Genomic DNA, 16,556 nt, shown 5'->3' on the forward strand with positions numbered 1-16,556 from the left:
GCCACAGACCACATACAGTCCTTCAGTGTGCTCCCGTTCTGCTATACTGATAAATATTGCTGCCTCTGTCACATAATAATGCTCCCACCAATGGTGGACTTTATGGTAGATTTTGATGCATATTATTTTCTATTCTGCTCTGTTCGGTTCTATTTTATGTAGCCTACAGGGTACTGTCATTTATCTGTCACTGAGGGAAGGCGTGCCTGAGAGAATTTGGGAACAGTTTGTGCAACAAATTGAAGTTTTTTTTTTATATTTGCATATTTCCTTTTTTCTTATGATGACGTCATTTAGTGAATGGGGCAATGACTGGGAAGAAGGAAACAAGCATCTGCTAATTTCCATCAAATTCATAATTAAGCTGAAATACATGGGCATGGTTGTCAAGGCAACTAATGACACTGCATTATCCTAGACTCTTCCCTCTCTATCTATTTCCCCATGAAACGCTGTAAAGCAGTGTCAATTTTCCCCCATAACTTTGCTAGTGTTTTAGATTTTTACATTCCACTGTTATTTGCAAGGAGCTTAGTTGTGCACATAGAACAGAAACATTTTGCTTTTTGAAGGCGTGTGCGTGTTCGCTCCTGGTGCATGCGTTTAAACCATTCCATTCCATCCTCGTTTGTAAACCAATGGTTCCGCGAAAGAAATATCTCATTGGGAATAAAGCGTGTCACCGATTGGTAGATACTTTTGCTCACTTAACAAATGGAAACGTGGACAAGTAGTCCTACCATACTGTCCTATCAATGAATGAGCATCGAGTGTAGCGGACCTTTGTGAAAGCAATCACTTTTTATGAATTTTATCAACGCGGTGGAACCTCTATAGCAAAGGGGGGAGCGCACTGAGGATTATAGTCACCGCTAAAAGGAAATAGCAAAATGTGATTAACAAAATTATATCAGAAAATATATTTTCAGACGACCTCCCTCTCTTTTTTTTATTATTGTGTGTTTTTCTATGTCTTTTCGGAGAGAAGCATGTCCTTCGAGACAAATTAATTTCATCCTCACCTGGAATTACAATGGAAAATGTAGGCATGATCGATTATTTTCCGGGAATCACAATTAAGATCCAATGTTGGTGAATGGACTACTAGACATCCGGTAAAGCTACCTTTTGAACACTTTTTAATGAACAAAATCTGATTAATGTTCTCCTGTTTGCATAACTTCAAAAGCTTGAAAACGGATTTCCACTGCCTCATTCGAGTGGATAGATAAACACGACTCTCGCAATTTAGGATGGAAGTTAATTATTAATTGAGTGCTGATTTTCGTATTTTTCTAACAATTATTTTTGACCATATGACACATACAATTTTGGTGTAGTTATTTAATATTTTCAAGAGACCAGCGCAGCCGCGTGTGAACTCCAGTCTATGGGCTTTTATTGTGATGTGGCATAGTGTAGGGCCATTTGTACTCAATTTATATTGGAATTATTGTATTGGCAACAATTAATGTGCTACAATATTATTTTTCCCCTTGTTTAATTTCAAAGAAACATGGTGACGGGCCTGACGACCGCATCTAAAAATGGATCATCATCTTATTGCCCTTTGAATACAACCAGCGACACGCAGGTAAGTCGTTCCTTCATTTTGTTTCTGTTTAGTGCTGCAACATTGCCTAATGAAACGCGCACGTGAACAGGTCTCGCTCTTTGCGCCTCGACCACCGTAACTACCCTCCCATTTTGTGTCTATCTTGTCCGTTTCCCCCCCATAAATGAAGTCATCTAGCAGCAATAGAAAATGGAAGTGTGTGAATTGGCCTAGACACACAATGACTGTGTGACTTGTTCCCGACATGAGCAACGCCACATGAATGCAAATGTCGACACACCAGCCGTACCATAATGCTCATGGTCAGCAAGCCTTCCTAACTTTAATGTGTATCGATATGGTTTTGCTTTGATAACATTGTCACATAGAGGCACATGTTTGCTGCCCAAAACCTCAGCAGTGGGAGGCTTATCGATATATAATCTCCCACAAAGAGCCTATAGACTAAACTCAAGGAATGCTACATGATATGGCACATTAAGAAACAGCCACAATAGTTAAATAATGGTCAAAAATACTACATTTCCCAGTAGTAAAGGTAATTATCGTTAACTATCAAGGGGAGTCAGTAATGGGTCTACAGTAATTAAGTTGCTTCCATAATTCATGATGCCTTGTCTTCGGAGGCCTATGCACGCTGACACCTAATTACAAAGGACGCTGTTGCTCACTGTCCTAGTGGACTGCCCTTCGAACCAGCATGCCTCAGTCCAGAGAGAGATGGGGAGAAAAGGTGGGGTAGGGTGGACGAACAAGAGGAGCGGTGGGGTGGACAAACATCTGACACTGAGCAGCCTGGGAGTAGGGCGAGATGGAGAGATCCTTGGGAAAGGAGGAGAGGTGAAGCAAAGCCCATTGTACAACGGAGGGCATCGATAAGACAATGGATAGACGGATATGTGTTGACATGGAGAGAAAGTGGAGGACGGTGTTGCGCCTTCCCTTTCGTTCCCTTTCTCACTCTTCCTCTCGTTCAGTGCTGCAGTGCTATTCTGAGAGAGCCTGCTCCAGCCCACTCACTGGCAGAGAGAGAGCGGGAGGGAGGTGGGAGCGAGTGGGGGGGGGGTCGGTGTAGCGCTAACACGCTGTGTGCCAGCATGTGCGCTGTCTCTTTAAGACCTGTGTGCTCGCGGTAGGGGCCAGGCATATGCAGATGCTCAGGCAGTGTACATGTTCGGAATTCTCTGTTCCATATGGAACCGAACAGACTCATAACATCTCCCTATTTGTAGCCAGGCCGAGTGGTGTGTCTGTCGAAACCGATGGGTCTGCCTAGAAAGCATCCCATTAGAGGTGATCAGCTGTTGTCAATACCTTCTTAATTGCTGCATCCAGGAAACGGAATGCAAATGGCCCCCAGGGCAGTGAGTGATTTTTAAAGGCACCCTTAACTTTTCAGCACAAGAGACTCCACTGTTAGGGCCTCCAACCCAGCTTTGCCTCCTTTTTTCCTCCTCCCATTTCGAAACGATACTCCCATTCCGGGCAACCCCCCACTCTGCTCACATCTGTGGCTTCTCCCCTCCTTTCTCTCCTCTCGAGGCCCAGTCTTCACTATGAGACCTACTCTTCTCCCCTGACACTCGTGTCTCGGTGTCAGTATTATCCATATGGTGTGTCTCATCATCATGTCCCATCTAGCAGTTTTTTTGTTGTCGAAGTCAAAACATGTCTATTCTCTCGAAGTTGATGTTAATGTAGTGTGATCTCGCAGGTCCTTACCTAACGAAGGGCTGTAGGAGACTGTAGTCCTCAGGAGTCTGTGACTGGGATATTCAAGGTCTGGTGTGAAAGGATGAGCTTTTCCGAATTGTATTATGTTATAGATTTGCTGACAGTATGATGATTAGAATAAATGAAATCGTTGCTTTTAAATGAATGCAATAATGCAACGTGCGTTGTTATTTTTACACCGTGGATATCGCACAAACTGAAATATGAATCGATTTAGCCAAACAGAGTGAATGTATGCACTTGTTAATTACTGCTTATACCAGTTATTAGTCAACTGTTTATGTAGGAGTAATCATGCATGCTTGTTCAGTGTTGGTATTACCAGTGCTTTTGTACTCTGAGTGTACAAAACATTAAGGACACCTTCCTAATATTGAGTTTTACCCCCCCACTTTTGCCCTCAGAACAGCCTAATTTCGTCTGGGCATGGACTCTACAAGGTGTCGAAAGCGTTCCACAGGGATGCTGGCCCATGTTGACTCCAATGCTTCCCAAAGTTGTGTCAAATTGTCTGGACGTCCAAATGGTGGACCATTTTTGATACACACGGGAAAACTGTTGATCATGAAAAACCCAGCAGCGCCTGGCACCTACTACCATACCCCTTTCAAAGGCACTTAAATATTTTGTCTTGCCCATTCACCCTCTGAATGTCACACATACACAATCCATGTCTCAAGACTTAAAAATCCTTCTTTAACCTGTCTCCTCCCCTTCATCTACACTGATTTTAAAGTGGATTTGACAAGTGACATCAATAAGGGATCATAGCTTTCACCTGGATTCACCAGGTCAGTCTATGTCATGGAAAGAGCAGGTGTCCTTAATGTTTTGTACACTCAGTTTATGTCTTGTACCTAAACTCTCCTAGAATAGAAACACGATGGCTAAACTGTGGAATGAAGAAAAGGTCATCCATTGATCAGCTCGATGTCTTCTTCTTTTTGCAGTGTCAATTTAGAATAAGTAAAGACGTAGAAGAAGTTTGAAAAAAAAAAAAAGCTAAGAACTGAAAGAACCTCAAACCTGGATTACGTCATCATCACTGTCTTGGCCAGGTGGAACAACTAAGGGGACGTTCTCCCCTGCTTTAGAACCAGAGGCTGTTTGCTAATTACAACGGACTTTCTACATCCCTTTTTTATTTTCTTTATTTTTTTGGGGGGGGGATTTCTGACCTTTATTTACACTGACTGTTTTTCTTTCTTCCCCTGTTTCGTTTCGAGCGAGACCAAAACCGGTGCCATACAAACTGTGCAAGAAAAATGAAGAAAGAACGACAACAACGAAACTACCAAAGCCACGTTTATCATTCGTACCTCATGTTTCACTTAGTGTTATCTTGAGTTCACACAGCGTTCAGATTCAATATCAAAATAGTCATTTTTCATTAGTCTCCCTAACACATAAAATGCACATTTCATATCCTTATTACATCAAAATAGCATTGAAGCTCAAAGCGTACATAAAGTTATAACATTCTATCAATCAAAAAGTAGTTAGAACCACATTGTGGAGAGTTAGCCTAATGCCTGTAGTTAAATGTACATTTATTGTCCTGACGAAAAATGAAAAAAATCGTTCAGATTTGGATGAATAGTGCATTATTGGTTCGTTCAACTAATCTTTAATGGTGACCTGTATTTGTTTGTAGTACATTAGTTGGAGAATGGTAAGCAGTGATAACTCACAAACTTGCTCAGGCTCTGAAAGCTCGGCCCCAGATCGATCAATCGAACTAGGCTTTGACTGACTGAAGGGCAAGACAAGTCACATATAACGTGATACATTGACCTTGCTGCTATTCTGTCGCTACTTTGCTTGTCTCCCTCAATATATACCTCACATTGTTTCAATTTTTCTCTATCAGCATCTCTCCAGCATTCTCCCATACAGCACGTTGGCACACCACATTTAACAATCTGAAAAGCCCCCGTTTCCTTTTAACCCGAATGATATTCAAACCCTTGTTCTTCTTTTCTTCCTCTCAAAACATGCAACACAGCCCCTCAGCGTATTGATGTTGTCTGTCAAAGGAGATCCACTTTAACACATAAGCCATGTTATACCAGCCATACTATGACCCAACATTTTAGAACTACCATCTTACTATGTTTAAGATTTCTTTGCATCAACAACATCTCATATAGTAACTTTCAAATATAGGCGCGCTCATACATTCAGGGATACAGTGAAGAGCTTATATGACACTAGGATACCATTTCCTAAAAAAAAATTCTGAAGAAAAAAGCTTAGAAAGCTATTCATATTAGATTGTTCTACTTTTCTCGTTTAGGTCACAATTACCATGTATCTGTAGTCATCAGCCCAGGTTAGGTTAGGCTGGAAAGTGACCATATCATAGTGTACGTTTCCTTCACATATTCTGCATTGAACGAATGAATCCAGACATTTTCATGTCTGTTCTGTGGGCGGAGCCGCGCTGTCCTGCCAGAACCGGGCCCAAGCCCACCTTCGTTCTATTCTGTTGGGCCGAGTTAAACTCAGAGCAGAGACACTCCCGCAAGGGGATCAAACGCACATAGATCCTTAGCCTCCTTTCGTCCCTCCACCTCCCATCACCAGTCCCTCCTTCCCTCTCTCACCTTTTCCTAATTCACCAACAAACAGAAATTACTATCTCCGACTGCCTTTATTCATTTTGTCCATCACTCGCTGTGTTATATCTTAGTTTTTCCTTTCTCACTAAGTTAGGTGTAAATTGTGTGGTCCCAGTTTGTCTCAACTATATATGCTGCTTGGTACATTTCTTCAGTACCCATTTTCACCGGACCTTGTGACAAGCTTTTGCGATTGGTCCTTTTCTCATAGCGCAAACCTTTTTTAGGCTTTCAACCACTGTATTTAAGTCGGAATTTAGAATCCAACGTCTCTCTGAATGATATTTTCTCAATTGACCACCCCACCTCTATTTCCTTTCTCTCAATATTCAAAGAGTTGATCTGTGAACAAATAGAAAGCTCCATGCAGAAGAAATGACACTATCAAGCTAATACTGATAATAGACCAATCTGTTTTAGCACATGTATGGACATTATGAATTAGAGACACCTAAAGCTGCCAACACCATTGTTTACAATTCACACAAAGTTTTACATTAAGGTTTGCGGGTCAAATACCTACAACGGGAAACTGAAGTGCTAATTCCAAGTGAAAATATACAATTAAGCATAGGTGAAAAGTACTCAAATAAAGAAAATGAAGTTTACATACAACCCTTAATGTTTACAGACTACACTTGCCCTTCGAATAGGATTTGCTTGCTACCTTATTCATAACTTTGTGGGATAGTTCAAAAGACTCCGAAGGGTACGAAACGTTTACACATTGGTTTTGTTTACAAGATAATACTGCTTCTCATAAAGAAAGACAACCCACACTTGCCGTTTGAGTGAGGTCTGCACAGTAGAGACCACAGACATTATCATTACTCTTACCATTCCATAAAATAACACTTTATTGACTGATGTTTACAATATATACATTTTCCAGCATCCTCGTCATCTATTTTGTTTTTGTGTGCTAAGTTGAAGTTGTCGAGACAAACTTCAAATTGTCCTTTCACAAGTATAGCCATAATATAGGCCAGTACATGCTAAGGTCTAGAACGTAGAAATATAGGAATATATAAAACCTCAACATTTACATAAGCTGCTTACGAACGAGAAAAGATTTGTATTGAGAGCTTGAGAAATATGTTTACATAAATACATATAAGTTACACGCCACACGCATTGCTTGAACAAACAAAAAAAAAAACTTTTCAACAACGTAAAAACACCCACACTAGTGTGTGTTCTGTATACGGAAGCACTAACAAAGGATTAGTTCATCGTATTCCAATTGAAACCTTGAGTAGAAGCTTTTTATATTGTTAGACTTACACGCCAGTGAAATTCAAAGAAGACACTTTCCCTCTTGGAAGAGGACCTTGATATTTGAACACCCGGCGGGCCTTTAAAAAAAAAAAAAATGAGGCCAAGAACCTACAGAAGGATGCTCAGCAACTCCCTCATCTTTTTCCTTGTGTCCGGCCTCGTCCTTTCCGCCGTCACCATCACCACAGAGCGCCGCTCATCCAACGGCGGCCCCAGCGGCGCCACCCTGTTCCTCCTCACCGGCTTTGGGAACAAACCGATGCCGCCGCCCCCGGGGGGAGCGAAGGTGGCGCCTAAAGCGGCTGAGATGGAGGACGCTCACGACGGCGAGCCGAAAGTACCCGAAACGCTCCCCAAGCCCCTCCCCCAGATCAAGCTCCCTCAGAACATGACGGCAGCTGACGCCCTCAAGCCCCCTCTGGGTGCTGCCCAGGTGGCTCCACCCCCCCGGCGCCTGGTGGATGTGGACGTGTGTCGGGCCTACTACGATGTCATGGGCCAGTTAGACAGCACTTTCAACTGCTCCAAGGGCACCTACATCTACTGCTGCGGCACCTGCCACTACCGCTACTGTTGTGACCACCAGCGTAGCCGCCTGGACCAGGAGTCGTGCAACAACTACATCTCGCCCGGGTGGCTCGACACACCGCAGACGAACCCCCCGCTGTCGGGGAACCGGGGTGACCCAGACTCGGAGCAGCTGCAGCAGCAGAGCAACAGCACGGCGTACGTGATCGGAGGGGTGATCTCCTTCACCCTAGTGGTGGCAGTGGGCATCAAGGTGGCCTTCCACAAGATATCCCGACGACCTCGGAACAGAGACATCAACATGCCCAGGTGAGAAAAGAATGGAGAATTGTCTTTGAGCAGACGATCAGTAAGCACTGTCGGAAAAATGGCCGTATGGGTGTAGGTGGGTCTGTCAGTGGGTTTTAGTCTTTTAAATTCATTGAGGTCACAAGCCACAGGGGTGATGAAACTGAACCACAATCAATGAACAAGTAGCACATTTTACATTGGTGGCCAGCTAAGTCGAATGCTCTACTTTTTGAACGGAAAGTAGTTTGTTCTACTCTCTTGCCCTTGTCCATGATTTTTCCGCTCCCCTCCTCTTCTCTCCTCCTCCTACCAGAGCCCTGGTGGACATCCTACGCAGCCAGGCCAGCCCAGTCCAACAGGGGGAGAGGAATGACAGCAGCGTCCTGACCAACACCACCGTAGGAGACGGCCTCGGTCGCCCCCCCAAGAACCTCTACACCCCGGTGCTCCAGAGCAAAGACAACCGCAGTGAGTGACGCAACAGAACGCATTTGGACAACACTGTAATAACAATGTCGTAACACTGTTAGTGGAAGAACCGCTAACGCTGTTATTACATTGTAATAACACAGTAATAGCCTGTTTTCAGATGTACACGAACCCTTACAGTGATGATCGCGGGACGGCGGTGACGGACGCAGTAGCCTGGTAACGCTGACTGTATGGAGTCGCGCTCAACAATGCTTGCACTCTGAACACACTCACGTAATCCCACCGCTCACACTCCACCACACACGCAAACAATGCTCATGCTTCACGCGTACACGCACGAGTGGCTGTACCGTCAGTGTTCGCTGTGCTCTCTTGCAGTTGGCAACTTGCACCACAATTTTATCCAGGTGTCTGGTTCCAGTCCCAAACACTCGGCTGCTAAGGGTAAGCCTAACGAGCTGACACAGGCGGCGAGTGTGTGAGTTGGCCTGGTGACCCGTCTGTCTGGTGTTGTACATGTACCGCCGGGTGTTTTTTTTCCCCTCAGCGCAGTCGCTGTTTCCTTAACACTGTCGCTGTTTCAGTGCTCCCACTCACTCTGTGTGTGTGTGTGTGTGCGTCTCCCTCGTAAGTGTCTCAGTATGCGCTACGTACTGTATCTGTTTGTGGTGTAAGTGTGCTTACTTACACTATGGGCCTTGGCTTGAGTGAAGTCAGCGACCCGAAGCCTGCACGTGTTACTCCACAGTGGTCAATGTCTCCCGTGTGCTCCCTCAGTGGTTATAAAGATATTCTTGGCTGTTATTGCCCGTTATTGTACATGGTCAATGGCCAAAGTGTCAGACAATCATCTTGGCTTGTTATATATGTTACCTCATACTAGTCGCCTTAGAATGACTTGAAAATGTACAAATTACAAATGGCTGCAATTCTCTAAGACTAGTAATTTGTGAGGAGTTGGCACGTTTTGTCAATGTATATGTACCATTAAGGTCATTTTAAATACATGTTGGCCCATTATAAATGTAGCTACCCACCATATAGGTGTTAGGTCCTTGTAAATGTATATGTGTGTGTGTGTGTGTGTGTGTGTATATTAGGTCTTTATAAATGTAATCATACTGTATATATTATGTTAATAAACATGTAAGGTCATTCTAAATGTATCCCTGTGTGTTAGGGCCCTAATTAATGCTCCCGTGCGTGTCGGGTCTTTGAAAATGTCTTCCTGTCTTCCTCTTCCTCCTCCAGAGCGCGTGCCCCGCATGAACAACGCCCAGCTGGCCTCCACGGGGACCCTCCTCACCGGCAAGCACAACAGCTCCGGCCTGCACCCGCAACCCCCTTTCTCGCACTCCTTCCACAACCTGGCCCAGCTTCCCCCCTCCTACGAGGCGGCCATGAAACCTGAGATCAGCCGCTCCAGCTCCCTGAAGAGGCTCGGTGAGGAGGGGGGTGGTGGGGGGGTGGGGCGGAGTGAGGGCTGGGTGTCTGGGTGGCAGCCGCTGCTGGGAGGGGGTTGTTAGAGAGAGAGCTCCAGAGATATGTGTGTGGAAGAAGCAATAACAGGCGAGAAGCACAGCGGCCGACGGTGTGTGTGTGTGTCAGACGTATTCTCTTTTGTTGTGCCTTTAATGTAGGCTGTTATAGTCTATATGATGGGCGTTGATAAAGGCCTGTTTGTCTAGAGTGGGTGCCCCGGAAAACGATGTAATAGGGAGGATGTATAGGGGGATTGTAGAATAAACAGAGAGAGAGGAACCAACGGTTGGCTAATGGCCACATTTCAGTTTGCTGTCAGGGAGCTCAGTCCAGGGAAAGTCTTTAAAGATTAAAGACTTCTTAGGACGAGAAATGTTGGAACACTTTCTTTCACCTAATAATGAATGAATTTCACTAAATGTTATTTCTACATTTGTTTCTTTCATCGTCTTTCTTTAAAAACTTAACCCCCCCCCCCCCCAAAAAAAACACAGAGAAAGATCTGGAGGACTACTCTGGCTACTACTCATCGAAGCGACGACCTAACAACGCTCCTCTGTCGTTCCACTCCTCCCAGCACCATCTCTACTGGGGCGGTGACTACACTCTCGGAGCCAAAGGTACCCTCCACTCCTCCCGGACACATATTCACGTGCCACCATCCACCCCCAATCCCTACCCTCTGCCAGCCCAGTCGTCGGGGTACCAGGCTGCCTTCGACAAGGCCCCGCGGAGGGTTATGTCCCAGGACCAGCTCCTAGCGCTTGGCGAGGGCAACACCCTCTCCAGACTCTCCAAGAACCAGCAGCACCAGTACTACAAGGCTATGACCACCAGCAAGAGCTCCACCTCACAGACGCTTCGCAAGTCCCACGAGAGACTCCTAGTCTCTCCCGACCGTCTGGAGGAGAGGATGGTGGGCATGGGCATGTCAGGGGTAGGCGGTATGGTGGGTATGAGTGGGATGGGGGAATTTGGGGGGATGGGGTTCCCGACAATGGGATGCCTCAGCCACAAGGCCCAATCACAGCAGAACGTCTGCGTCACACCCTCGCTGGACCGCCATCACATGATCAAGATGAACTCCCACCCCACATCGGGCCACGAGCTGGAGATGAGTGTGGCGGGCCACCCGGTAGGAAGCTGGGGGGACCCTCATGGGCAAGGGAGCGGGGCGGGGACCATCGGGGGCCACAACGTGCGGAGGATGGCATTCGCCACCAAGAGGCAGAACACCATCGAACAGCTCCAATATATCCCCGGTGGCGGAGGAGGGGGCCAGACATTGAGGACGGCTAGTAAGAACGAGGTGACTGTGTGAGAGAGTAAAGCCAACGGTGAAGGAGAGATGAAGGTCGTGTTGAGAATGTTCAAGCTGAAAGTGTTCACACAGAAAGGAAAGGGAGAGGAAGAGAAGGTCAATTGGGGCATGATGGAACGATAGATGAATAGGAGAAGAAACAAGAGAGACATGGGCAAGCTGATGAGAGAGAAGGATATGACAGGGATACTACGTCCCAACAAGAATGAAAGACGTGAGAGAAGAGTGGATGCCATTGTTACCTGTTGCCAGGAAACACAGAAAAGGGCAATGATAGAAAGAAACCATTGAGAAAATGGAATTATTAGAGGGAATTTTGAATGAAGCCTATTGATTTGATTCATGTTATTGTGAGTCTTGGGAAAGAGAATATTCAACCATATTGTTGAGGAGGAAGAGAGAAAAAGGGCCATGTATAGAGCAAAAAAGGAACAATTTCAAAAAGTTTTTCGTGCAATTGAAACATTATTCGAGGACATGATGACTTTTACTAATGGATTAAATGAATAAATGGTTATTGAGTTTCTTGTTGCTCTGACAGAGAGAACGAAACTGTCTTTGAATCTGAACAGACACTGAGATGTCAATGGAATGCAGAACAATGTGATGGTGGTTTGACTTTTGTAAAAAAAAAAAAAAATACAAGACTGTAAATTGTTGGTTTTTGTAAAGGAATAAAGCCCTGTTAGACAGTATGTGTATTCTGGGGGGGTATCACACAGCTATAGCCTGATGACTTAATGGCTGACACTGAGTGGACATTTGAGTTGCCCATTGTCACTTTCCTAATTTTTGATTGGACGACTTGAAAATAGACACATTTTGGAGTATTGTTGCTAGCTACCACAATCTCACACTACAGCCATAGCTTAGTCTGCAGACGTTTTGTACAAGGTCATGTAAGGGTTGAACCTCTTGATTATGGCTGGATTTCTTCAGTTATTATTAGCATGATTTGACACAAATATAACTTTGCTGCATGACCTTTGCACCCTCGCCTGATTGGCTGGCTGGTCGATGTGATGGCTGTCATTCCCATAGAGACCCAAGTCTCAAATGAGGTCAGTTTCCAAACTGTGGAGCTGATTCCAGTTATGTTTATAGTCACACAGAAATGCTTTGACACTGTTATTCGATACACAATGTCAGTTGTGTTTTTAAGGAGTTAAAGACCAGCTGAAAGAAAAAACCTAAACAAAATTGTTGACCACATGAGATGAGAATGAAAGCTCAGCGAAGATGTGTTCATTTTGAGGGACACTGTCATACAGAGGATTTACCTCTTGGCTAATGCAAGTGCTTTGTTTAGCCATACCTGCCCATTGGTCTGTCCCTTAAAACAATCCCCAAAACCAGCCAAGCTCCATTGATAATCCTTTCTGAGCTGTTTACCAAGATTGTGAGGTAAAACATTGATTTGTTAGTAGTTAATATACCAATCACTACTCCGACTTCTCTGAATTCCACATGACTGTTTCTGAAACTCAAGCCGTTCACAATATTTGGAGGAAGGTGGGAAAGGGAGAACAGAAGACAATGGACACTTAACACCAAGGGCTATTCTGAAAACTCTTTATGTGTGTCTGTGGTCTACTATGTTGGCTTTTTCTGTGTCAATATTGGGGAAAGTTTGTGCAACGCTGCAGAAATGACTGACACATTTTGTAAGTGTGAAGAAAACAGAGTCAATGCTGCAAAGCTACTTTGTGCCCCCGTGAGGTTGACATTGAGTGTGACAAAAAGCCATCATATTATTGTTTTTTTACATTGCAGGGGTGGAGGTGGACCTAATGTCGTATTTTGTACATTTACAAAAGTTTATTTTTTTGTGGGTTTTTGACGGATTATAAAATGGAAGATGTGGTCATTTTTGGCCAATTTTGAAAGGGTTGAACTCAACTTTGACTGAAGGGATAATGAGACCATAGTATTTACAAAATCTTTGTATAGTATTTCGGCTCTCCCCTTTAACTGTGACTGGATAAAGACAAAAATGTATTACTTTCAACCAGACAATGTTTTTAAAACTCTATGATATGTGTTTGTGTTTATGGTCATGATTACTATAGATTTACTCTGATTATTATTATCATCATCATGATTATTAGTTCCCCTATTTTTATTCTCTGTGAAGCTCAATGTTTCCTGGATTTTGAATATTCATCTTTCTAGTGGATTTTAACCTTTGTATTCTTGATAAAAAAAAAAAGCAGATGCAATCAAAGTGAAAAGACAAACCGCATGAAGATGTCAAAGCCAGTGTTTGCGATGTCATAGTGCTGACTTATGATGTCATGGCGTGTATGTGTAATGTACATGCGTCTGTATTTGTGTGCCCGTGTGTGTATTTTTATTTATTTTCAGGAATGCTGAATCTCACATTTGATCTGACTTGGGATATTACAAGTAAGACAATTGTGTTTCTCAGAGAATCCACAAACTATTTCAAACCCAAAGCTATGATATTATTATTCACATTGGCTTTTTGGATTCAAAAGCCTAGTATCAGAAAGGACATCAATCAAAGCTGTCCTTGTAAAGTGACATTCACCAAAGCAAATGTAACAAAATCTACTTTTCTCACATTTCAAGGTGTAGAGCAAAAGCTATACAATTCCATTGTTGCCATTTTTTTGTGAAGATTTGTGCATTTCGTTATAAGATTACATTTATGTGACCGGAATCTCACTCTTTTCAAGAACTTTACTATTTATTGTAAAGAATGAGGATTTTGCTAGAATAGTTTGGAGAATGCATTGTGACTTGCCTTGTTGTCTAACATGATTATGGATCACCAATTATAGGACTAGAATGGCCCAATGATTTTTACAGTAAGAACTTCAGATTCCATAATTGGAATCTTGTTAAACTAAAACGAAGAGAGGCAAAATATATTTATGTCACACGAAGATTCAGTTATTTTAAATGTATGTTTTTATTGTACTTTTGGAGGTATACTGATGTTGTGATTATGTTTTTGTTGAGTACGCCCTCATTAATCTGTGTGCCTGTAAATGTACTGTTGATTAATGTGTGTGTGTATGCGTGTGTGCCTGCATGCGTGTGTGTGGTCTGAGGAAATGATTCCAGAAGGTGTGTGTGTGGGTGGGTGGAGGTAAGAGGGAAGTTGTGGTATAAAATGGTTGTTTTGGTGTGTGGCTCGTGGGGTGACATTTAGTGGCGTGAGGTTTTCTAGATAGAAGGAAGTGTAAGTAAACATGAGATAGCTTTATTGGCCCCTAATTGTATTGCGGGAAGATGAGGCAGGGGTGTACTGTATTACCTCAGAAAAATGTATAGGGATTAATCTAATAGATAAACCCCATGTCTGTTTCCAAGAATATAAAGTGAAGATCTCACAAGCGTGCAACCCTTATTTTGGTTATTGGTGAATTCTCGCATTTGTAGAATCATACTGTTCAATTGATAATAACAATTAAAAAAATCCCAACAATTACAAATTTTTTCTTCCACTGGGTTATTGGTGTTCATCAGATCAACACAAATGATGATTGTGATTATTCTATGTAAATCACTTTGGCTCATTGTTTTATGGGTGGACTGACTGATCAATTATGGATAGGAAACAGACAAGAAAGACAGAAGATGCTGCAACTATGTGGCGGTGCTGAGCACTGTCATTTACATGTCCAAAATTTAGGTCAGTAATCACGGGAGAGAGAATGCATTTTCAACATAAATTTTATACATTTTATGTATCCATTGATTCTTAAATAATACAATTTATCAAATGAATTGAGCAGCCAACAATTGACTTACCCCATCATAACCAAAAATACAAATGTTGTACTCTGTGGTTTGTATCAATGCCTTTTTTTTTTTTAAACAAGCATGTATTGCTTAAAAATATGTTGATTTCATGGACTGTAAAAGTTTGCACCCATATCTCCATGAATTTGACAGTGGTAACATTTCTCCAGCCCCATCCCTCATTATTATAGCAAATCAAGTGGCGGGGCTGCCATTTGGATGAAAAAATGTATTGTGCTTTTGAACTCACTTAGATAATACCTTTGATGATATAGTGGTAGCAATACATGGTTATAAAATCTACAGAAAATACAGAAATGCCAATGGTGGAGGTGTTGCCGTTTATATTAAGAACCACATTCCTGTAAAGCTTAGAGACGATCTCATGTTAAATACCTTTGAAGTAATATGGCTACAGGTTCCTCTGCCTCACCTAAAGTCTTTTCTTGTGGGAAGCTGCTATAGACCACCAAGTGCTAACAGTCAGTATCTGGATAATGTGTGAAATGCTTGATAATGTATGTGATATCAACAGAGAGGTATATTTTCTGGGTGATTTAAATATTGACTGGCTTTCATCAAGCTGCCCACTCAAGAAAAAGCTTCAAACTGTAACTAGTGCCTACAACCTGGTTCAGGTTGTCAGTCAACCTACCAGCGTAGTTACAAACAGCACCGGGATGATATCATCAACATGTATTGGTCAAATCTTTACTAATGCTGCAGAAATTTTATTTAAAGCAGTATCCAAATCCATCGGCTGTAGTGATCACAATATAGTAGCCATATCTAGGAAAACCAAAGTTCCAAAGACTGTGCCTAATATAGTGGTCATACAAGAACTATGTTTTGTAGTGATTCCTATGTTGTTGATGTAAAGAATATTTTTTGGCCTGTGGTGTGTAATGAGGTGCAATCAGATGCTGCACTTGACACATTAATGAAATTGCGTATTCCAGTTACTAATAAGCATGCACCCATGAAGAAAATGTCTGTAAAAACTGTAAAATCCCCGTGGATTGATGAGGAGAGGGGAGGCAAAAGGAATGGCAAATAAATCTGGCTGCACAACTGATTGGCAAACGTACTGCAAGTTGAGAAATCATGTGACTAAACTGAATAAAAAGAAGAAGAAACTAAACTATGGAACAAAGATAAATGACATGAAGAATGATAGTAAAAAGCTTTGGAGCACCTTAAATGAAATTTGGTGCAAAAAGGCAAACTCAGCTCCATCATTCATTGAATCAGATGGCTCATTCATCACAAAACCCACTGATATTGCCATTTACTTTAATTATTTTTTCAATGGCAAGATTAGCAAATTTAGGCATGACAGCAACAAACGCTGACACTAAACATACAATCATAACTAATCAAATTATGAAAGACAAGCATTGTGATTTTAAATTATGTAAAGTGATAGTGGATGAGGTGAAAAATGATTGTTGTCTATCAATAATGGCAACCCCTGACGTCTGACAACTTGGATGGAAAATGACTGAGGATAATAGTGGACGAT

At 42.7% G+C, this 16,556-nt stretch overlaps 1 protein-coding gene across 1 annotated transcript; it reads left to right on the top strand.

Annotated features, from left to right (window-relative positions):
• Nucleotides 1-738: 738 nt before the first annotated feature.
• On the top strand, nucleotides 739-14,724 carry LOC106588449 (protein shisa-7). Its single transcript, XM_014177459.2, has 6 exons — nucleotides 739-1,115; nucleotides 1,513-1,594; nucleotides 4,261-8,046; nucleotides 8,342-8,496; nucleotides 9,712-9,903; nucleotides 10,437-14,724. Exons 3-6 carry the CDS (start codon nucleotides 7,304-7,306, stop codon nucleotides 11,261-11,263), a joined length of 1,917 nt encoding a protein of 638 aa, XP_014032934.1. The 5' UTR covers nucleotides 739-1,115; nucleotides 1,513-1,594; nucleotides 4,261-7,303; the 3' UTR covers nucleotides 11,264-14,724.
• Nucleotides 14,725-16,556: the final 1,832 nt, after the last annotated feature.

This window comes from Salmo salar, chromosome ssa27 (assembly GCF_905237065.1).
Source record: "Salmo salar chromosome ssa27, Ssal_v3.1, whole genome shotgun sequence".
Taxonomy (NCBI): Eukaryota; Metazoa; Chordata; class Actinopteri; order Salmoniformes; family Salmonidae; genus Salmo; species Salmo salar.